General features: G+C 36.9%; 1 protein-coding gene across 4 annotated transcripts in view; it reads left to right on the forward strand.

Moving 5' to 3' along the window:
- The window catches only part of MON2 (MON2 homolog (S. cerevisiae)), a 63,660-nt gene that overhangs the window by 31,895 nt on the left and 7,842 nt on the right, over positions 1-23,923 (forward strand). For 2 of the 4 annotated variants that reach the window (XM_010149154.1, XM_010149162.1), the window contains exons 24-33: positions 510-708; positions 3,364-3,992; positions 8,443-8,586; positions 9,122-9,139; positions 9,411-9,539; positions 11,431-11,621; positions 19,885-19,945; positions 21,213-21,336; positions 22,168-22,375; positions 23,204-23,286. In XM_010149154.1, coding sequence (XP_010147456.1) covers positions 510-708; positions 3,364-3,992; positions 8,443-8,586; positions 9,122-9,139; positions 9,411-9,539; positions 11,431-11,621; positions 19,885-19,945; positions 21,213-21,336; positions 22,168-22,375; positions 23,204-23,286 — 1,786 coding nt within the window. The remainder of the gene's footprint in view (positions 1-509; positions 709-3,363; positions 3,993-8,442; positions 8,587-9,121; positions 9,140-9,410; positions 9,540-11,430; positions 11,622-19,884; positions 19,946-21,212; positions 21,337-22,167; positions 22,376-23,203; positions 23,287-23,923) is intronic. The other 2 variants (XM_010149169.1, XM_010149177.1) reach the window with 1 other exon arrangement.

Genomic DNA, 23,923 nt, shown 5'->3' on the forward strand with positions numbered 1-23,923 from the left:
CTGCTCCCTTCTTATGAAGATGAATGACTCCTTTGTGAAAAAATACGGTGATGTTTGAAGGTCATGTGATTGGACTGATCTGATATTAGATCAAGCTTTACTTTGCACTCTGTTTTGGCTGTCTTGTTTGTGAGAATTGATCGAATACCCTGTCCTAGATCATGGTCATGTTGGTTGTACCTTATGGAAGAAGACACTGTAGTTAAGTCTGTTGCCTGTTGTACCTGTGAAGTATCTGAGATCCATCAGTTTTAGCTGTCTGTTAGTGCTAACAGTGTTCTCTATGCTTTAGATCTCGCTGTGTCTGACCCTTCTCAGGTGAACATCAGTTGGCTGATTCTTACTCGTAGCTGTTGCAGAGACTGTTCAGAATAAGGGAGTTCTCAGGGAGGCATAGTGACAGAAAGGATAATGGCAAAATTACTGTTACTATTTTTTATTGTTTTATCATGGATACAACTATGTTAGTTGAAAAATGGTTCTTTTCCTCTTTTTTCTGACTATTACAGGTTTTATTTCACCTGTTGGATAGGGTTCGAGAATCTTCTACCACAGCTGACAAAGAGAAGATTGAATCAGGAGGAGGCAACATTCTCATCCATCATTCAAGGGATACAGCTGAGAAACAGTGGGCTGAGACATGGGTATTAACACTGGCTGGAGTTGCAAGAATATTTAACACCAGGAGATACTTACTGCAGCCTTTAGGTACAATTTATATTTTAAAGTTATTGAAAGATATGGTAATTAACTCAAAAAAAAACCCCAAAAACCCAAACACTGCTGGGTTCAGTCAGGAAAGAGTTAACTCTCTTTACCGTGGCTGCTAAGAAGCTGTTCCTGGATGCAGAGAGCAGCACTGATAAGGTCTCAGCTGGCTCTGCGGAATGCCTGCTCTGAATTCAACGTCTGTCTCTGCTTCTGACACTGCAGCTGTGTTCCCAGCGCTCGCTGTCTCGCTACAGGCAGTGCAGGGGACCCACAGTCCAGGCCCCTGACCCAAAGTGACCAAGGGAGTATTTCATTCCATAGTACATCATGCTGGGGGCAGAGGCGAGGAGGGGGGCTGGGAGCCATTACTCTCTCCCTTACTCTCTCTCCTTCGCTCCCGTACACTTGCAAACCCTCACCCTGACTCCTGTGTTAGCTGCTTCGCTAACTCCTGTGCTGGCTCGTTCGTGAGGGAGTTGGTGGGGTTGTTTAGTTTTCCTGGTCCTGCTGTTGCTGAGAGGGTTCGCTCACAATCTGCTGCGACATATTCCTTGGGCTGCAGCCCCTGGGCTGTGGCTCTCGGGCTGCGGTTTTCACGCTCTCTGGGTCTGACTCTCACTACTCAGCACCTGGTTGTACACTGGTCAGTGGGTGTCAAGCAACTGTATCATAATTGTATCATATTGTAACATATGTTTTATTTTCTATTATTTTAATTACTTATCAGTACATCTGTATATTAATTTAGATTTATTTAGTAAATAGTTCTTATCTCAATTTTACAAGCTTCCTTATTTCTTTTTCCTCCGATTCTTCCCCCTCTGGAGGAGGGGAGGGAGATTTGTGAGAGTGGCTTCGTGGTATTTGGCTAGCCGGAGTTAAACAACAACATACACAAAGGTAGAAAGTTTAAGTACCGGGCACGAATCTTAATCTTAGCTTAAAAGTGTGTTCTGTTGCGTCTCACCACAAATGTGATTAAAATCAGAGAGTTTTTAATTCATGCTCCTTGGACCCAATAATTGTAAGTACCAGTTTCATCTTCCGTATCGCAATACTTGAGATTAAATCTCACTCGTGACAATTCTGGGTGCCAAATAGTTTTAATTCATAATAGTCTGATAGCAATAATAATTCTTCTGGTTGTCAGAACTTACTTTTCCTCTTGTCTTTTTCTAAGGTTATGCAACTTGCTTAGAACTCTTCTTGGCATCAGTGTGTCAAGTTTAACAGTGCTCATATACTGTAAAGAGAACTCACTTGTACAATCAGTGAAGTATATAGCTTTGAAAGGAAGAAAGGGAATTTTTAAATTAAAAGAGTGAACTTGTAATGAAATGAAAGATGTTGAGATTACCCACATTTCAAGTTATTCTTTTTCTCCCCACATGATACTCCGCCACTGTTTGTCATGTCAGAGTTACTGTACTGTTGTCCCTAATGCAGCTAACTGGAGTGAGTTCCCTTTTCTTCTTCCTTGAAAACTTACCTTTCCCATTTTGAAGTTTACTTTCCTTGTATAACTCCTTGTTATTATTATTTCTTTCTCTTCCTTTTTCTCAGGCTCTGATTCACTTTTTCGCTTTCTTCTTATAGAAATTAAACATTGGGTCATTTATGAAGTTATTGTAAAATATAAAATGTTACTACATGCAATTGAACTATGTAAATGTATTGAACTAGATAATATAATTCAGCATTCATGCCTGTTTTGGACAGAAAAAAATGTATTGTTTCAGTTTAGGCTTCTAAACAGAGATATTCTGATACAATTTCAACAGCTTTCATTTCTGGTTTGGTTAACTAGGATTACTTAAATACATCAGTTTCAAAAATGTGATATACAGAATATATAGCTTTCAAAGAAAATTCCCCATTACATAAATATACTTTGACCATTCCATAGTATGCAATTAATATATACAAATAGACGTAAGTTGTATTTTATTTAATTTTGGTTATTTGTGATACAGATACCAACATATTAATAGCTATCAAGAGTATTGATAATTTGCAGAAATGTAGTGGATTTTAAAGTATATTAAACTTGAGTTAAAACTGAATAAAAAATTCTTTTTAAAGGGCTATTTAAATTACGCAAACACAGTATTTAGTAACACAGAATATTGAAGGTTAAGGCTAAATTTAATGAAAAACTCAAACTCCAAAAATTAAATCTTTCTCCACGGTACAATTACCACAGCATTTTAAAATTAATTCTTTATAAGTGCATTGCATGGCTATAGATTTGACTCTTAATTCCTTGCATGTGCTAAACACTTCTTGAACTCAACAGGCATCTTGTATGTATAAGAACTGATTGGTTTCACTGTCCTGAGTAAAGAAAACACTTTTCTGGTATGGGCTGTGGTATGTCAATTTCACTGGCAAATTCGACATAAACTTTGATATATTGTTTCATTCTTCATATTTGTGTGGTTTTCTGTCACATTCATTCTTTCTGGTTTTGGTTGAACTGGTACCTTCTGAAAGTCATTCAACCCATCACACACCGCCATGAAATTTCTCTGTATTAGGGTGACAAGTACATGAATAGCCTTTTAGAGACTGGCTGGGTGGGAAGGGGAATAGGAAGCCAGTTCCAAGTTGATCTTTCTTTTCTCTCTCTCTTTTTTTTTTTTTTTTCAATAGGAGACTTTTCCCAAGCGTGGGATGTTCTTCTTGATCACATCCAATCAGCAGCACTCAGCAAAAATAATGAAGTTTCCTTGGCTGCTCTGAAAAGCTTCCAGGAGATCTTACAAATTGTTTCTCCTGTCCGAGACTCAGAGAAGCCTGACACACCACCTGCTATCAATGTTTCTGTACCTGTGGTGGTAGGCACAACAACTGCCACTAGTCTTGGCAGATCATTCATGAGAACTGACTCCATAGGAGAACGAATAGGAAGATACAGTGGATCTGAACCACCTGTAGTAACAGATGAGATTGAAGATTTGAATCTTTGGTGGGCAGCCTGGAACAGCTGGTATAGGATTGGTTCAGAAAGCACAAGGCCTCCAGTTACTTGTGATAAATTGACTTTCATTCCCAGCCAGCCTTTTCTTACAGCTTTAATTCAGATATTCCCAGCTCTTTACCAACACATCAAAACTGGTTTCAGCATGGATGATCTCCAAAAGCTGGGTGTCATTTTGCACGGTGCCGTTTCAGTTCCAATCAGTTCTGATGCTTCCCCTTTCATCCTTCCATCCTACACTGAGGCAGTTTTGACAAGTTTACAAGAAGCAGTGCTTACAGCTTTAGATGTCTTACAAAAGGTAATAATGTGACTTCAAATGGGTGGTAAAAGGTAAACTATACTGTGTCTAAGTTCTTCGCAGAACTATAGTGTGATGACTTAAACACAATTTAAAAAAAATATTTGTAATTGCACATTGTACATTATTAGAACAATCAGGTGCAACCCAGGTGTTCTGCATCAAAAGGGATGGTGTAATCTTTATGAAATGCACTTTTGCTTGATGGCAGAAATGCCTTAAGTGTGGTGCTGTGTCTGTAGCCATTTACTTGTCTATCCAATATTACAGTATTGTACTGTTATGAAGGTCTGTACACAGAGTTTGCGGGATAGTCCCCCAAAAAGTGTTATGTTGTCCTGGTACTGCCATGAACCAAAGTCTCAAAGAATAGTGATCAAGAGAACTTTGAGTTCATGCAAAACAAAATAGAAAATGTTCTCTGGCAGACCACCTACATTCTTACCTCCTGCTAATCAGTTCTTTAAGGAAAATGCTGCATCTCTGCTTAAGAAATTCTTACTGTAGAATTCATCCTCAAAGGGCACCCTTCATGCAAGTGAATCTTTCTGGATTAGTAAAACATCTCTTTGCAAAATACGTTGTTCATTCAGCAAATTTATTTATTCAAAAGAAGCAAAGTTGATAATGAATGAAATCATGCATTTATATTAAGCACTGCTTAAAAACAACACCCCAGATCCTCCAAAAACCCTACTTGGGAAATGCCAGAATTAAAACTACTCATGTGACCTGACTTCGTTCCTTTGGGCTTCCATGTTCTGACTACTTTCATTAACTATGTGGTATCTTTTTTTTTTTTCCCCCTCCCCTCTCAGACAGGTTCCTGCCTCGTTTAGGTTGTAGAACACATGGTGCCTACTTAATAAGCAGCGATTCAGCATCTTTTCTTTTTTCTTACTGTGTGTTGACTTATTTTATTCTTATTTAAACCTCACAAGCAAGGCAGAATCATCTTGCAGTCATTCCTTCAGTTTGAGCTTAACAAATATTCATGAATGTGTTTTGGGAACAGAGGTATAAGATTAGAAGTTGGTATTAAATCCCAGTTTTGTATGTGGGGATATAAATAACATGAAGTTTTAACACCAATCATATCCACTAAATTTTCATCTTTTCCAATAGGCTTGACCCTTCCCTTTCCAGCAGCTCAGCCCTGCTCAGCTCTTGTTTTCAGCACTTAATCACTCCATATATTCATCTCTCAGATTTTTCTGTTTGTTGCTGATCTATTTGTCCAGATGTTCTTAGCGTCCAAAGGCTGCAAGCATTAGTGCTTTTCAAAGAAGGGTTTACCAGGGTTTTTAACATGAGGAAGGACTGCATGCTCTTTTATACTCTTATCAAGATGTTAAACTGTTTTAGCTGAAGTGTTTTTGAGCAATAACAAAAGCAGTAACTCCCCATGAGAGACAGAGACATCCCCCCTTCCCCTCTCCCAGCTGACATGGTTAGCATGGCAGTTACAAGCCATTGCAAATGCACACTTGCATAGGAAGCCTTAAGTACCTCAATCTATACAGTACCTCCCACCCCATCTATAGTTCTGTTACTAACAGAACAGCACTGAAGTCACTACAAAAATGAGTAGAAGTATATTTGGACATAGTAAGTTCTGTGAAGTCGCATGATCGCGCCTCTTGGCTACGTAACACAGTACCGTTCACATGACAAGGCAGCCAGCCAGGGCTGGTGTGGAGCAAAGGCCATCCGTCAGATGGTTTTGCTGGAGGCCACAATATCTTCTGTTGAAATTAATTAATACTCTCAGGAGTACTCACAGGAGCTAGTGGATCAGCTAAAGAAGAATATATAAATACTTGCCACCTTCTTTTAAACAAAATGGTTCTTACATGTTTACACTGTAGGTTCAGATTAAGTTTTGTTCTTTACTGATATGAGAAGATTTGGGTCAGTTGGATTTTCTAAGAATCACTAGAACAACATTGTAATTGGAATAGCATGAAAAAACCCTGACATTTTTAAGGCTGAACCCCTGACTGGTTTCATAAAGAGATTTTATGATGCTATTGCACTGGCAAAGGATGTTGCAATTCAAGAACATAGGGCTGGAAGGGAACCTTCCTTCTCCTTTCAGAGTTGCGTACATTGAGCCCATTTTACACCCTTTCTTTTTCTCTTAGTTTTCTTTGTATTCCTCACTAGGAAGGAATAAGGTTAGTAGCAGAATGCTTTAAAGCATAAATTTGTGAAACTCAAGTACTATGTCAATTTTTGCAACAGTGATCTGCAGAGTATTTTATTTTAGGGTTTGATTGTGTTCCGTTGTTGCCCGACCATTACTTTTTGATTTATACATCTCTCCACTTAAGTATGTAAATAAGTGCACTTAAGGCAGTAAATACTCCTCTGTTTTATAAGCAGCTCCTAAAGATACTTTAAACAGCCTTTGTAACACCCTTTGCTAGGCTGTTTTTGAGTGTTTCATACACTTAGAGTTAAATTACCTGGTGCAGTCAGAAGCATAAAACTCTCTGAAAAACAGCTCTAGTTAGATTAATTTTTAAAACTGACATAATCGTTATTTCTTAAAGTATTAATAATTTTTATAGTTGAAAATACCTCAGCAGTCTGGATAGAAAATGCTTCTATTTTTAAAAAAAATTTTACAAGACTTGATTAAGATATGAAGAATAAGAAGCCACTCATTCACAGACTTCAAACAGGAAGTAGTTATTGCCTTTGTTCACCAGTACAGAAAAAATAGCATCTGAAGTTATTTTCCACTGATCCTGAAATGAATAATAACAAAAACACGCTTGCCATTCACTCCACATTAATAATACAGCATCAATGCAATAATAATTACATTAATTAATTATATTATTTTATTAATGTTAATTATTAGTAGTATTGCATTATTATTAATGTAGAGTGAATGGCAAATGTATTTTGAAGTTTTGTCATCATAGATGTTAAGGTAGTCTGCTGTGGGTAATGTTTAATTACAATCGTGCAAGTAAGTTGCATCTATACCAAACTTATCCAGGGGTTTGTGGATGCTTTCTTTCCCTTTCTAATCCATGTGTTGGTACATAAAATAATTTTTTAATACCTCTTCTAATAGTTATGTAATCTTGCACTGACCTGTTAAATTTTAGTACAGTAACTGTAATGCAGAAGCATATCAGCTGGAAGTACTTTATAGTGTGTTGAATACTTTTAGATCAGCAGTTAATCTTTTAGTCTTCTGCCACACAGGTGAGTGTCTAGCATCAAAGCCTCTTTTTCAGAGTTTGGTATGTTCTCGAACTTGCGCACCAGAAAAAGGAGTGTGGCTTTTCAGAAGGAGTACTGCACTATATTCATAGTATTTATTAAGCTTTTTGAGCACGAGACAAGCATTTTGAATTGCAGGAAGCTGAGGAAAAGGGAAAGGCCATTGATGATTCATGGGGTGCTCTGCGGCAGGTTGCAGATTGCCTAGATTACAGCTAGGTTTTACTGTGATCCAGTGATGAGAGTGCCAGTAGCCCCTGTTGACTTGCTTTCTCATGGCTGGGGACTCGGGATATTTGCTAGCCCATCGACTGCCACAGCTCATGGCACAGCCCCAGCATGGAGGCGGCACTCAAACAGCTTCAAAGCTGTTGGCACCTTGGGTGAGTTCAGCTACAACTTGTCATGGATGATCTGTGGTTAATGAAAAGGAGGTTTGATTCCTCCCCTGAGGAAAGTGACAGCACAAGCACAAGGTCTTTCTGTGGAGCAATAAATAGACCATTTCTTGAAGCTTTGAGGGGAGAGACTTTGGGAGGAAAATCAAGACATTTAAAATGACAGAGAGTAACTTCATAGAATCATTGTATCTGGCTTTGAACATTAAAGCTCTAAAATTGCCTTGGGATTTATATTGCAACAGGAAATCATTAGCCTATGACAACATGATATTTCATTGACATCATCTAAGTACACCCTTCCTAAAACAGTTTCCATTTTAAAGCAAGATTATGAGTTTCAGCTATACCAAAATCATATCATTCTCACTTTATTTATGTTCTTTTCTGTAAGACACAATTTTAACTACTTAGGAAAATGCCATATGAATTACTTCTGAGATTTAAATGTTCCTTGAAGTAGAAGTTAAAGAAGATGTGGTGGAGATCAACAGACAGTACTTACATAAATGACATATTTTGCTGTCATGTCAAAGCAGGGTTTGTAAAGAAAAGATCTCTTTTATTGGACGAAATGAGATAGCTGTATTGACTAAACTACATACGCCCAGCTATCTTGCCACTTAATTTACTTTTATAAAATTAAAAAACCCTTACTAAACTGTTATAACTATACACTATCTTTTATACATGATGACTCTTGCATAGCCTTATATGGGAATTTTTATTTAGGAGCTCCTTGTACTGATGCAGAATTTTGAATGTGAAAGCTCAAGTTACGTATTAAGCTGTTGTATTTTCTTCTGGTGTAGGCTATATGTGTGGGCTCAGAAAGTATGCAGATAATGTATCCTGCAATCTTCGACCAGCTGTTGGCCTTTGTAGAATTTTCCTGCAAGCCTCCACAGTATGGACAGCTGGAAACAAAGCACATTGCAAACGCAAAATATAATCAGGTAATGAATTAGAAATCTCACTTGTTTCACTTGGCTGGTGAATCCAATTCAGCTTCAAATAGAAGTTGTTTAGCAAGATGCATTTATTCCCTCTGTAAAAACTTTACTGTGCATGTTGTAAGAAGGTTTGTTTTTTTTTTAACATGCTTTTGTTATCTTTATTTGCTCCCTTTGAATTCTGTTTTTCTTCTACATTTTGTATTTCTCCATGTAGGAAAAGGTCTTGCCTGGACGCCAGACATAATGAATGTCTGAATTTGTCCAGTGCATTAATGTAAAATGACTTGTCCTACATGTGATACCAAATTTAATAGAGACACTATGATTTTGAATCGAGTAAATTCCCTCAAGCTGCAAATTTTTGAATTGCACGTGCTGTAACGAAATAGGACACATTCAATAAATCTTTTTGTCTGTGTACTCTGCTGTTCACTAAGCATGAGCCTCTGATTCAGTGTAATCGAAAGGGTAACTTTTATGTATGTATTAATTCTTCTTATTCTATTTGTCCTGCAACACAATGGAATCACACTAGATACAACTATTTGCACCGGTGAGTTAAACTTCCTTAAAGATTGTCCTAATGTAGTTGTCTTGCCTAGACTGCATTGCAACATTTCTTCTACTTAAATGTACTTTACTTCAATGTAGAGTACATTTTCATAGTCAGACTATGTTGTATTTGCAGTTTTGATGCTTGGACCATATTCTTAGCAAACCTTGCATGCATTAAACCAGGAGTTCAATGCAAAACATACATTTTCTGTTCCTTAATTAATGTGTTCTCACATACAGTTCAGTAATTTACTAATTTCTTTTCCTAGGCGGAATGGGTAGCATTGAATTACGTACCGTTTGCTGAGAGATCATTGGAAGTTGTTGTGGACTTATACCAAAAGACAGCTTGCCATAAAGCTGTGGTAACAGAGAAAGTTCTTCAGAACATTATTAAGGTAAAAGTTTGTCCAGCGTATGCTCTGAATTTAATGAGCTTATATTGAAAATTAAGACTTTTATTTTGAGGTAGTGTTGATACACTTTCTAGGAAGCTTAAAGCTTTAACAAAGTGATTGATATTTTATGAAAATAAACAACAGGTAGTAATTTCTTTTGAAGCTGCAAGGCTGTTGATTAGGCTATATGCATTGTTCTTTAGCTGGATGATGTCAGCATCAGTATTTCAGGGTTAAGATAAAAATTAACAAAATATTAATATTTGAAATTATTGTGCACCTGAATCTGATGAGCAGGCCTCTTAGTAAATATGACACTGAAGGGCAAAGACCAATTTCTGTAGACTATGATATATACTTTGGGAACGTGTGCTCTACCTATTACCTTTGATTTGCTTCTAGTGACTTTGTCACCAGTCACTGGTGTAGCTATGAAATGTTACGGGTGCACATATGTGCCTTTAAGGTGAAATTGCCAAACTCTTCACTTTTTCTTTGACCTTATTTATATTTTATCAAAAAATTTTGGTACATAAAAGAAGGTAGTAGAAAATGTCTGTGAAAAAAGTAGGCAACCTAGCTTTGTTTGTAATGACTTGGCTGACATCAGGTTGTTCCTGTGTAGAAATTTAGAAACCTGAATATGTTTAAAATAGTTACGTGATATTATTTGGAATCTGTTATAAATTAAATATTTGTATTTCAGAGTTAATGCGGTTGTTTTCCACTTCTGTTTTAATGGATGAAACTGATATAAATGCTTTCCTTTAACGTTCACAGCTGATAATAATGTGATCTATTGGAGTAGATGAAAGTGATTTTTAAAATAATTTTTCACCTCTCTAAAGCCCATGTTTTTATTGGAATTAGATTTGACCCCTATGAACGATAGGAGCAGAAGAAAATATTCTGTTTATCTCTAGGTTTAGGTCCTAGCTCTCATGATTTTTCGCAGTAAAGAGTTAATTACAATTGACTCATTCTTAAGAGGAAGGACTTACTCTTGCTCTTGCCTCACTTTGCTTTCATCAAATCAGAGACTTCACTAAAAGCATTGGGGGCATATGTGTAGTACCCAAATTTAGTCACTATGCATTTGAAATGTAGATTAAATAATTTGTTTTCCAGGATAACTTGGTATCAGGCTATAGGTAGTTTGACTAACAGAGCTAAAAGGAATACATACAGTGTGAACACATACAGTGTAAATAATACATATGCTTCGTGTTTTAAAACTCATTAATGACTTTCTTTTATAGATAATGAAGCTGTCTTTCCATCTAAAAGGCTTCAAAATTTGCTGTTTTTTCATCTGCCATGAGTTGTATTTTAGCCTTTATCTTAGAATTTCATTAAATCTTTCTGACTTGAACTTCATATGGTTTAACAGTCAGCAATGACCAGGTGTCTTGCTGTGGTTATGTATACAGTTCAACTTTTGCATATTGGGAAAAGCTTAAATTTAATGATTTTTTTTTTTTGGCATTACTGTGATAGTTTTTTAGAAGCGGGGCTAAATTCTCCCTAATATACTCATAAGGAACTGCCTGCAATCTGTTAGACATTAGGAAAGCCCATTTATTAGGCTTAGCAGAAATGGTCGATAGGAATACAGGAAAAGAGAATTAATAGATAATTTCACAGTGTAATTGATAATGGATCAACTCTGACTTCTAGCCTTGTACTTGGCAACACATCTGTTTTAGCCAGCTGGTGTATGGTAAGTCACCTTTATAACTATTTTTAAAAGAGCATCTCATAAACCAGGAGAAAAGATAGGGATGTCTACTGTCATCTATGACAGTGTTTGCCAAGATTTTCTGCAGAAACCAGTTGCGTTCTTAGGTTTGTCTGAGCAAATATAAATATTGTTTTAACTTTTATTTTGCAGACACTAAGAATACCTCTTAGTCTGAAATATTCCTGTCCTTCTGAAAGCACATGGAAACTAGCTGTTTCCTCTCTTCTCAAAGTTCTGTCTATTGGACTACCTGTTGCAAGGCAGCATGCATCTTCTGGAAAATTTGACAGTATGTGGCCAGAGCTAGCAAATACTTTTGAAGACTTTTTATTCACCAAAAGGTAAAAACTATTTATTTGTTTGATTATTTATTTACTTATTTAACTTGGAAAAAATTTGTAAATAATTTGTTTGGTAAATGTGTCAGCAGAGGTCAGTAAAAATAGGCTTGTCTTTAGAAATCTGCTGTATCTTTTAATGTATGAAGGAAAAAAGGTAAAATCTGCATTCAAAAGGTGAAATGTCTGAGCAAAAGAGAGCTCAGCTGACCTCTGAACATAAGGCATAGGCTTTCTGACCAGGCCAAGGAAGTCTGTATGGACTCCCAAGGATGTTTACTATAGATCTAATAGTTACTGTTGTGTACTCAGTATTTCCCTTTTTTCACTTTGAACAGAATTGCAACAAGATTTTTTTTTTTTTAATTTAAGGTGAACCCCATTAACTTATACGTATTCTTTTTAGTGCTATCTTGAAATATTCCACTTACTGTGAATTTTGGAAAATTTACTTCTTACACTGCTGTTCAGTTAGAAGCCCATAGTTATCTTGCATTTGTTTCTACCCAGGATAACGTGACTGCACCTTAATAATTAACCACGCTTTATTTACAATACTTTGTGAAAAGCGTAGCTAGATTTATAACTAAACAAGACAGGCAGATGGATAAGTATACTCATTATTTCTCAAGAATGGAACGCTGTAGACATGGGCATGTTGAGAAAGTCCAGAAGTGAAAAAAAAATCATGATCAGAGACTTAGACAATCTGATCTATTAGTTCTTTCAACCAAAAGTATCCATCATTAGGAGTACATGATAAGTCTTCAGAATATGGTGAAAGATAACTCAAGAGAAGAATATTCATTTTCCCTTGAGAATTGGTAAAAATGGATTTCAGTACAGCAGAGATTATTGAGGTTAGACATTAAGGAAACCTTTTACCATAAGGAAGGTTAGGTTTTGTAGATGATTGCTTAGGAGCAGTGTGGAATTTCCATTTTCAGTGAACTTCTGTGGGTAAGCATCTTTTAGGAGTAGTTTAAGTATATCTAAAAGTGTCTCAGATTAAACAACTATGTGGAATATGAAAAATTTCATTCCCTCATTTTCTGTGCCTATGCTGATTTCAGTAACAAGTTAATCTTTTTTTTAATAGAAAATGCTACCTAACAATAATATGCTGTGTATTTGTGTGTGTATAGTTTTTAAACACTCAAAAATCAGCATCCAAACACAGCTGTATTTACTAAGGATGAATAAATAGCAGCTTGCCCAAAATAGACAAAAAATAAATACCAAGGAAACTTAATTCTAGACAGACATCCATAAGTGAAAATGTTTGTAATAATGAATGGGTTTGGAATTTCACCAATAGGGTTACATGACAATTGAATGAAAAACCTTTTTTTTTGTATTTGCTTCAAAGAAACATTATTAAATGCAAGGACAAAGCTCAGCAAGACTACATAAGAGACGCTTTAATCATCCAAGTTTTTGTTTTGATGCTTCACTGTTTCTTAAATCTACAATAATCTTTGCAGTATCGTGTTAGTATTCTTTTCAGCTGCGTTTAGTAGTCCTGCTTTCACTCCGAGGCAGGCAGTGCAGATCAGTTAACTCTGTATAATCAATATCATTGTCGGGTTCAGAAAATTAACATGAAGGTTTTTTTGGGTTATTGTAAAGGAATGTATGTTCGCTTAGAAGTTACTTTGGGAATACGTACTACTATTTTCTGTAAATGAATTATTCCTAAATATCTGCAAAACAGATGAAACATATCAATTTTGAATGTTTTTAACTGACCCAGGCTGGCACTGCTACAGTTTTTGAGTTTCATAAATCCAGGGAGGTAAGATTATCACAGATCTTCAGTGTAATTCAAGATAATCCTATGTCATCTGCGTGACCTTTTTGGCCAGATATATTGTCTGTTTTTCTTAATTTGCAGTGATGATTTATACTCTCCTTGAAAGTTGTTGCAACCATAGAAATTCCATCTTAACATGTTGCTTGCTAGAAACAATCACTGTTGGCATTAATTCTCATAGCTTTTGCCAGCTGTCATACATGAACGAATATTCTCTGGAGGTTAAAGAAAAATAGTACTTCTGTGAATATTTATGATGCACTAAAACTTGTCTTTCTGTGCTTAAGTCTGGTTTTGCTTCTTTAGAGACCAGAGTGTATTCTGTAATTTTACATATAAAATAGGTTTTAGGGATCAGCATTTTCATCAGAATTAGATGTTCTCGGAGAAGTTGTATGAAACTTCCATGTTCTCTCACTTAAAAGCTTTAAGAAAGAATTGAAAATAGGATGGTGGTTTATAGAATCATATGGCTACAGCAGGATTATTTGGCCTGTTGCTATAATTAATGGCCATTATCATTACTCTTTCCTGGCTTGTTATGAGCAGATGATTTTTGCTTATGTAGTTGTACCTTGTCTGGTTTGGGGTTGGAGTTTTTTTGCCCTCCCCTAATCACAGAATGGTTTGGATGTCCATCTTCATTAAACAGCAGATTGTCTTTCCAAGTGCATGGTTCTTCTGCTTAGAGTTAGAGCCCTCTCCCTTAGGAGCTTTAGGATAGATAGAGCCTTCCTGTTCCCTCTGTCAGCCTGAGCCTTGTGGTCCTAAAAACCTTAAAGCTTAGAAGGGAGTAGATCTGCCTTACGCCAGCAGTCAGGACAACTAGTAATAGCAGTCATTTCTCCTTTTCTTCGTCCTCTTCCTCCTGCTCTCCACAATGCTCCTGAAGCCACTGTGATGCAAGGAGGGCTCTAGAGGTAGCTGTGGAAGTTGCTCACATTGAGGTAATTCTCTTCTGATTTCCTTTGGTTGAGTCCTTCTGCACTTCTGTGCTAGACGCTGTGACACCAGCCTTGGCAAAGAGGGCAACCTGTCCCTTTTGTCTTAGAATTTTCTAAATTGTGTCTTTCAGTGGAATGTAATTGCAGGATAGTCCGTCTCTTAGATATGTAGTTGTTCCATTTGTAAGTAAATTGAGTTCAGAATTTTCAAATATACTGTGTTCTTTCTTTTTTTTTTCTTATAGTTCTAATAGAAAATGTATGTTAATCATAGTGGTGTCTTATTCCAGAGTAAATTGGGAGAATCTGTTAACTGTTTTGAAAGGAGCTAAAATTTATTGTGGAATTGAGGTGCATGTCAACCTTCAGATGTAGGAGAAGGCATGTACTTCCCTTTCCAACTGACCATGTTTGTCCTTTATTTTAGGCCAGCTAGGTGGTATAAAAGCTGTTTTCAGTGTGTTCCCTGATTTATTTATATTAACACTGAGTTGTGGTTTTAAAACTTCCAGTAGTACTTGGAATTTTTTCTGTATCCCCAAAATCAATTAACCAAGCCAAAGATGAGAAGATGAGAGGCACCCTGTGCTCTTAATTAGATTAGTGATTTGTAAACTTTCAGAGCTACTAAAATCAAGTCTTGACCATAACAGTGGTTTATTGCGACTGTGGGTCACTCATCCCTGGTGGCTTTCCAACTTGCAAATACGCTGTGCAGCACAGGGGGTTTAAATTGGGTACAGAAGAGTACAAATCTGGCAGCACTGCTGAAGACCAGCATGGATTTGAAAGATTCTGGAGCATGAAGAATTTGGAAAGGGCCATTTGGAGACACCCCAAGAGGCAATCAGTGAGACAGAGTAACAGCATTACTGCATTGGCTAAAATTTTACCACTATCCAGCATGTTACCCGTTGTGACAGGAATACAGTTATGTTCAGTTAGACCTGAACACAGTCATAACTGAAAGTTGACTTTCTTACGCCGGCATTCTGTAATTTTTTTGAAGCGCTCTGCCTCAAGGAAACTGAAATGTTTTGTCAGAGAGATACTTACTTTTCTTCCCTTGCTCCTGTTTACCTTTTCATATACCTTCACAAAAAGCTAGGTAAATATCTTCCTTTTGTACCTGCTCTTCAAACCTGTATTCTTCAAAGCTGACACAGCACTGCTGGGGAGGTTCTAAATATGAAATACCTGCATCTCTAAAACTTGCAAATGTCTTACTGAAGTCAGTCCTCCTAGCAACACCGCATAACAGATTTGGCGAGTTTTTCCCTTCAGCATTGTTCATTAAAATGCCCCGGTGCATATTGTCTCATTTTTGTATGCGCATTCTCCAAGTCTCTGATAGAGTAGATATTTCATAATATATCAGAATAAAATATCAGAAGATAAAACTTCTATTTCACTGATGTTCTACATTTTTAATAAATGTTTTAAACATTTTTCTAATCCAACTTGTAATTCTAATCACTGTGGTCCTAGAAATCGCGTGTGTAGGTAACCTAATATTGTTTCCACCAGTGAAACTGAGTTGGCATTGGTGAGGCAAGAGGACACTGTGGTTGGAACCCTTAAATTATAGGTTGATGTACATCAAGAAATTTCAAATATAGCCAAAAAAGCCCAGGTAAATGAAAAAGGAAAATGTTATGGTCATAGAGATTGAACAGCTTCCAAGCAATAAGCTTCAGCTTTTTTTTTTTTTTTAAGCAAGCTGTATCTAAGGAGGACCAATAATCTTGATTTTTATTATAAATCAAAATGACATATAAAAATTAATACATTTCATGTAATTTAATTTACACAAAATTGTCTTCTAGTGAGAGGCAGGTCTGTTTTTTATTTGGTGTCATTCGTCTTTCCCAGGGGCTTTCATGGAAGCGTGTCAAGCCATTATATAAAATAAAATTCAACAAACGTGTGTATACATATATAATTTACTAGAGCAGAAGTCTGTGCTCACATGAGGGAATTAAATCAATACTCCCCAAAAAGATGCTTCAGAGCAGAGTGCTGCTGTGCACAGCAGGACTCTGGGTGGCTGTTAGCTCTTTGTTGTGAGGCTCTGAAGCCCCCCCCAGACCGTGGGCAGTGGCTGGGAGCTGTGTACCTAGGAGAGCCTTGCGCATAGCAACAGTCTGCATTGCGCTGCCTCTTATCTTCCCTGGCCCTCGACCCTTCTGCTGTGGTTTGAGAGTATTACATCATACCCGTAAAGCTTTTGGCCCCTAGACAGATGTTTCATACAGACACCTTACATACAAAAATCTATTTACTTGGCCGTAAATTGCTACATGAATGTGTAGCGTTATCTGTAACATACATAGCAGATCAGATAAGGGATGACTGGACAGAAAAGTCTTAAAACCTCCCTAAAGTAAACCTCAGCTCAGCAAGTCGGTTGTAAATTAGGAAGTGTCAGAAAAGTTTCCCATGTATTTTAACATGACCTGCATATGTATGCATTGTAATTGTTTACTGTTTAAAGGTTGTACATAGGTAACTTTTTTATGTTACAAAAGGTACTGACTGAACAGCTAATTAATGTATTATTTTATTCTTTGTTTTCAACATATAACTCCAAACTTCCTGTCTCGCACACAAACCAATAATAAATACAGTATTTCCTCTTTTTCTCTTCAAGTATTTGTCTTTAGTTGTACCTGTAACAATTGAATGTTTCACAGATGGTGGTGAAATTATCTGCATAAAATCCTGTTGAGGAAGGGAGATAAATTTATTTTTCAAGCAGGAACCTTGGTACATACTGTCATAATTGTCAATACTGAAAATTAGCTATAGCTGTGCAGACTGAACTTGAGGTGTGTCATGCTAAGCACCTACAAGGTGGGGGAAAAAGTCTTGGAGTGTTGGAAAAATCTCCTATTTGTCTTGGTCAGCATCGTATAGGAGCACAGGGAAAAAAGAAACCAAACTCTTAGCCAAACTAACCGGATTTGAATGAGATTTAGAAGCTTCCCAAGTTCTTAAACTTTCCATTACAGTCAGCAGTGGGATGGGGAAGACAGGCCCAGATGAGTACCCTTGTGAGGACAAGGCTGGCATAGGTCCACGATTGTGTTATTTGGCAGCTGCCTTGCCAGTGAGCACGCTCTTAGCTCTGAACTACCCACCACATGTCTGCTGTTTCCTGGGGGCAGGGGGGAACATAGGCGTGGAGGAAAATCTGGGAGCTGGGGATGGAGTTTGGAAATAAGCCAAAGGATGCCAGCCTGCTTGTCACGACAATACCGAATCGAGTCCTGTGCTTACAGAACAGCTTGGTTCTTTGTTCAGTCCAGAGCTCGGTTTTCCACGCATCTGCCTATTCTGCCATAAATTAGGCAGGGGATGTGGCAGATTGGCCCTATCTCTTTCCTTCCTTCTCAGTAGTGACCATCCGGTGTACTTAATCAGATGGTTTCTCTGGAGAAAATAAAACATCGTCTAATCTAAGATGCATCGTTAACACACAAACATACACAGTAGCAGCAGTCTGAGTACCACAGGCAGTTTTAATGCCAGGATTTCTAACCATTCTTTTCAAGTGGTCAAATTTCCAAACTGTTCTTCAGTTATTTTAAAAATAAAGTAAAATTATGGGGAAAGGAGGTAATTTAATATGTGAAACTATATTGACCTTTTATAGCGCCTTGTCTTTGATTTTTGTTATTAGTGCTACTAATTATCACATTAGCTCTAATAATATGTTACCTTCCATGCAAATCAGACACTGTGGAGAAACTGAACGCACAGTCTAGTGGGCTTTGCAATTGTCTAAACCTGAAAGGGACATAGGACATGAGGCTTCTGACGGCTGCACTGTGTCAGAAAAACAAGGACAGCATAACTAGGCCAGAACAGACGTATCTAGACCTATCTGCTCTTTCTGTTGGATTACTGGGATACCCTAGGAAGAGTGTGAGGTGACCACGTAGTGGTATTTTCATTATATGATCCCAGTTTATGTAGTTCAGAAAGTTGACGTACCACAGGCTGTCAGTGGCTCATAATCAATTTTTCATTTAATAATTTGGCTAACTGTATGTTGAATCTGTGTAGATTTTAGCAGGAAACCCTATGGAATGGGATTATAAGTAAGGTATTTCAAAGTGTATCTGTTGTATGAAGTACCTTCTTTTATTTTATTTTATTTTTTTACTCATTATTTTTTCCCTGGACCTGCAGCTTGGTTCCATGCCTTCAAACCCTTATTTATAGGCACAGATTATACATAAGGTCCTTTATTTCTGTTAGTAAAGCCAGTATAGTGCAGTAGGAGGAGATCTGTAAAGCAAAACAGTTCATGATGAGGGCCCATCACCCACGGAGTGATCACTTTAGGTGTTTTATTTCAGAGTAGCTCTGGTCTGGCTCCCTGTCATGCAAACAGCTACAAGAGCTAAATCGTAGATGCTTGGAGTACATCTTTTGGTTTAGTTTCATCAAAAAGGAATCCAGTTCTAAGCACTCTTAAAACCAGACGTGAATCAAGATTTATAAACAGGGATGTCAAAAACATTAACTTGAAGCCCCTGTCTGATCCACACTAAAACATTGATGTAGGCACAGCAGCTGAAGTAGCTGATTGCTAAGTAGGAGGCCTTTACTCTTTCTGCCCCACTGAGGAACTTGGCCATATAACTCAACGAAGTATAATCCAGCAAAGGAGAGGGAATTTGAATCAACTCAACAGGTAGACAAGTACGTACAAGGAATGACTCAAGGAATGAGATAAAATTGCACCAGAGAAAACTGCGTAACTGATGGTTGGCATAAGATTTTCAGTGAAATGATACAAGATTTCCAAATATACAAGCAGGTAAGGTAGGATCTTGTAAAGCATGGGTGATCTTCAGGGTTGAATCACTTGTGGACATCGTGTCTTTAAATAAATTTTTATGTAGATTGGAAGAATTGCGGAAAGTTCCAAATTTCTTGAAATTTTTTTGTAAAACAGGTTTGTCTCTTCATAAAATTAATTAAGAATGCGAACAAATATATAACTTCAGTTATCAGGGACAGAGACAAAGTAATGCCCCTTTAAGGAAAGTGTGTTTAATCTGTGCAAAAGAAAATTTAGGCTTTTTACAAATGTACTGCTGAAATCAAGCTTCTTCTTGCGTAGTGAGATTAAAAGTAAGACGTAATAAACTCTGATCCTGCAAGGATACCTTCACAGATTCATCTAAACAGATATTGCGACTTTTGCACATAAAAAGACAAAAGCAATTACTCTGAGGTGCATGAGAAAAACGGTGTTGGTGATGCAAGTTCTCAGTTGGGTCCACCAGTTGTAACTCTTCAATTTTAGCGTTTTACTACTTTTTTTTAACCACTTTTATCTTCATTATTCATAAGATTTTATTCACCAATGTTAATCATTACCACATCATAGTACCAGCTTGATGCATGTAATAACTTTTAATGTCATGTGTTTTTCCATACTTACCTCCTTACAAGGTGTGAGTTTAAAAGTGTAACCTAGTATGTTTATTTTTAGTACACCTCCCGATAATCTCTCAATTCAAGAATTTCAGAAGAATGAAAGTATTGATGTTGAGGTAAGGAGAGTATAACAAAAACACTGTTGACCATAGTGACACTCCGACTGCATGTGGTTCTGAAATAATTTTTTGAAAAGTTAACACATTCATTATTTTACTGGGATTTTTTTTTCCTTTTTGAAAACAAGACAGAAATTCATCTGCATAGAATTTGGCTGCTTCAGAGTTAGGCAAAAAAGTAGGAAGCAGCATGCCAAAAACTACTTCTTATCCACTCCAGAACAGCACAGTGGCTAAACCAGGACGCGTTTCTGCCCCTAACCCGTTATCTGATTCTTACTGTGTGGGGGCCAAGCAGTTACACAGGTCATTGTAAACCATGGAGGAAGCTCACAATTAAACCTGAAGTGAGTGCTTTCTGTGCTGAGGGGGGACATTCAATCAGCAATGACATTGTTGCCCTCCAGATGTGTTCTCAACATTGAAAAGCTTGTGCATAAATGGAGAAACAATGTTGGTTTTGTGCAGTACAGGGATCGCTGTAATTGTAAGAGAGATCGAGTTTGGCTGGGTAAGGCTAAAGAAAATCGGGGAAGTTAATACTTGGAATGAAGAGGGACTGGTTCCCTTTCACTCCAAGACAAAGAGATGTGGCAGACGAGGGAGGAGGAGCTCCAGAGGAGAGACGGCAATTTCAGTGGGTTTCATCTCCTGTCATCTCTCCAGAGTGGCAGCTGGCACACAAAGATGTCTGGATGAAAAGCGGGAGCGTTTCTGGCTGCAGTGAGCTGAACTCTGAGATCTAATGCATTCATTTATGGAGATCTAAACCCACTTTGTTCCTGAATGGAAGCACCAAGACTGAGGATAGAAAACATTTCAGTTAACGTGCATCGCCTTAAGCATGTCTAGATAATTAACCCACTTGTTCTGCTTTGCAGATGTCACATTGTGAGCATGTGATATATGTGTTAATGTCATAGTGAGGATATTGAATTGGGTGGAGGGAGAGGAAGATTCCTAATATTACATCTTCTCTTACAAAACTATAAATTTGAAGAACATACTTCAAATACCAGTGGAAACCTGAGTGATGACAGCATCAGAAACTGATAAAACTGGGGACGGGAAGGTTATTATTTCAAGTTTAATGTTACATGCAAGACCACAATTTTGGGCCATATATGCAAATTTTAAAAGCTAGCATTGGAAGATTTTGTGACATTTCATTAGGGATGTCTATTTAATGTTTCTGCCTTCTTCATACTAGAATTACAACTTTAATATTCAGAAACACAATATAATTATATTTAATTTATTTTAGGTGGTGCAGCTTATCAGCACAGAGATACTACCATATGCTAATTTTATTCCTAAGGAATTTGTTGGTCAAATAATGACTATGCTCAATAAAGGCTCAATACATTCTCAGTCATCCTCCTTTACAGGTACGGTACCTGAATGACAAAAGATACGGTGTTTAAATTTACTTGAAAGTAATGAAAATGTTGAGAGTACTTACCCTGACAGAGACTGGAAGTTCCACAGCGTATATTCAGTATAGACTGTTTGATATCCAGCTTGGTTTTATGAACTGTATGTTACTTCATGGAAGTTGCTGAGCATTCCTTGACATTTTTTAAAAAATTACTTCCTCACTTCTTGGTCAGTTTCATATATAAAGTTGTTCCTGTGTTACTTCATATTTATACTTTCTACATAGTTTGTTTTGCATTGTCCCAGCTGAAATAGTTCTGACAATAGTTTTGGACAGTTTTAAGACAGGTATAGTATTCTGTTCTTCAGCGCTGAATGACCTTAGCATAACTGTATGGTGTACCTAACCAGGTACCTTCTCTGACATTAAGGAAAAACGTTCATAGTTTTTGAGAAAGATGAAAAAAATGGACATAATCCATTATAGAGAAAAATATTTGGATTGTAGAGTACCAAATATTAGTACTTATGATGTAGAACTGGGGTTGCTGGCTTGTTTTAAATTGGTTTAATGTATTTTATTATTAAAGCAATGTCAAGTAGGTAAAATATGCAACATTCAGTAATGTTTTATCTTTTGGGTTTGGAACTACTGTGGCTATTGCGCAGTCACCTTTTCTTAGAAAGTATTCTTAATATTTGTCCATATCACTGTTAATATTTTTTTAATACTAGAGGAGCAATAACCCTTTTGCAAAATATGTAATAAAGTGATTGAAATGCAACATTTACTGTATTGGCATGCAGGCTGCACAATTAAATACGACATTTCACTTTGACAGAAGCTGAAATAGATATTCGAATGAGAGAGGAGTTCTCTAAAGTGTGTTTTGAAACACTGCTCCAGTTTTCCTTCAGTAATAAAGTCACAACTCCTCAGGAAGGCTACATCTCCAGAATGGCACTTTCTGTGCTCTTGAAAAGGTCACAGGATGTATTGCATCGCTACATAGAAGATGAGAGATTGAGTGGCAAATGCCCTCTTCCACGGTAGGTACATTGTCTTTAGGAAACAAAAGGTATTACCTGTACTTTGAGAAGAAGGTTGTGTTCAAAATATCACTTAATCGTTAAGAAAATGTTGTGTGTAGGGGGGTGAAATTTAAAGCCAGGGAAATGTTTGTGGGGAAGACATTTCAAAGAAAACTTTAATACCAATTTTTTGTTGAAAAAGCTTTAAATAATAATGGTCGTGTTCACTGCCATTACGTAGACAATAGGAATGTGACCCTGTAACTAACATTTTCAGTTACTGAAATAGTTTTTCTGGTATCTGTAACATAATATTTCTGAAATCTGATTTCCCATTATTCCCAGTAGAGCTATGTATAGTTTCTGAACTGAGAGGTGGAGGGTCTCCTCGAAAATAAGATAAAATGTCCAAACAGCAACATTGTGAATCATTACTGAAGTAATTGTTCTTGAAACAGAAAAATTGACCCAAGTATCTGGGAATTCTTTAAAATGGGAACTTACTTAAATTTCATTTAACTTTTGAAGGTTTTGATCATGAATGATGAAATTGATTGTTTCATGTTACAGTTAATCATGTACAGATTAATCATTCAGATTGAGAGGTGTATGCTGTTGCTGCTTCCAGTATCAAATGTAAAGCTACCCTAGCTGAGATAACAGCAGTGGTGGTGGGAAAGTTTAAGACAAATAATGACCGTAATCTCTAAATACCCTTTTTTTGGTACGCTTCATTGCAGCTGTTTTCATTATGTGGGTTTTTTTAATGTTGTGTAAGCTTCAAAGAAAACTTGTATTCTTGAGACATCAATGAGTAGTTGATTGTTTGCATTTTTCCCTCTGTAGGCAACAAGTAACAGAAATCATATTTGTTTTAAAAGCCGTCAGTACTCTCATAGATTCACTTAAAAAAACTCAACCTGAAAATGGTAAGTTATTGTTAAACAATGTGGTTCTAAACAAGATAACGTTATGTCTGCTACAGAGATATTTATTTTTTCCCAAAGTGATTTTCACACGAATTTGAAAAAGAAAGAAAAGTGTAATCTGTAAGATTCAGTATTTTCTAATTCTGTGTATATGAAGGTGGCAGGTAGACAGAAAGAAAACCCCAAAGTTCTTCCAACATACCTAAAAGTATAAGGTCCTAAGATATGTTGAATAAAATAGAAAACTTCTATTTACGGTGTCTTTTATTAGATAGAGCTTGGTGTATTCAAAAAAACAAACAAAAACCCTTCCATAAAATGTTAATAGAATTCTTAAATGCATGTAGTCTTGCTAGATCCTTTTTCTTCGCATGATACCTTTATAGGTCGCTATGGATCGCATTCACATGGGTGCACTCTGCAGTTAAAGGGGTGTACACTCTGAAATTAAAGGAGTGTACACATTAAACGAATGGGCGAGCTGTTAGATACTTGCAGACTGGCTTTCCCTCCCTTTCTGCTGCAGTACCTCCTGCCCCCTGTATTGAGAAAGATGCCTTAGCTCATTGATGCCCAAGTAAATGGTTGACAGATGCATTTAAAGGGCTGAATTAAATGGAAGACCTCAGCTGCATTT

The sequence above is a fragment of the Eurypyga helias genome, unplaced genomic scaffold, assembly GCF_000690775.1.
Source record: "Eurypyga helias isolate BGI_N326 unplaced genomic scaffold, ASM69077v1 scaffold18170, whole genome shotgun sequence".
Classification (NCBI taxonomy): Eukaryota; Metazoa; Chordata; class Aves; order Eurypygiformes; family Eurypygidae; genus Eurypyga; species Eurypyga helias.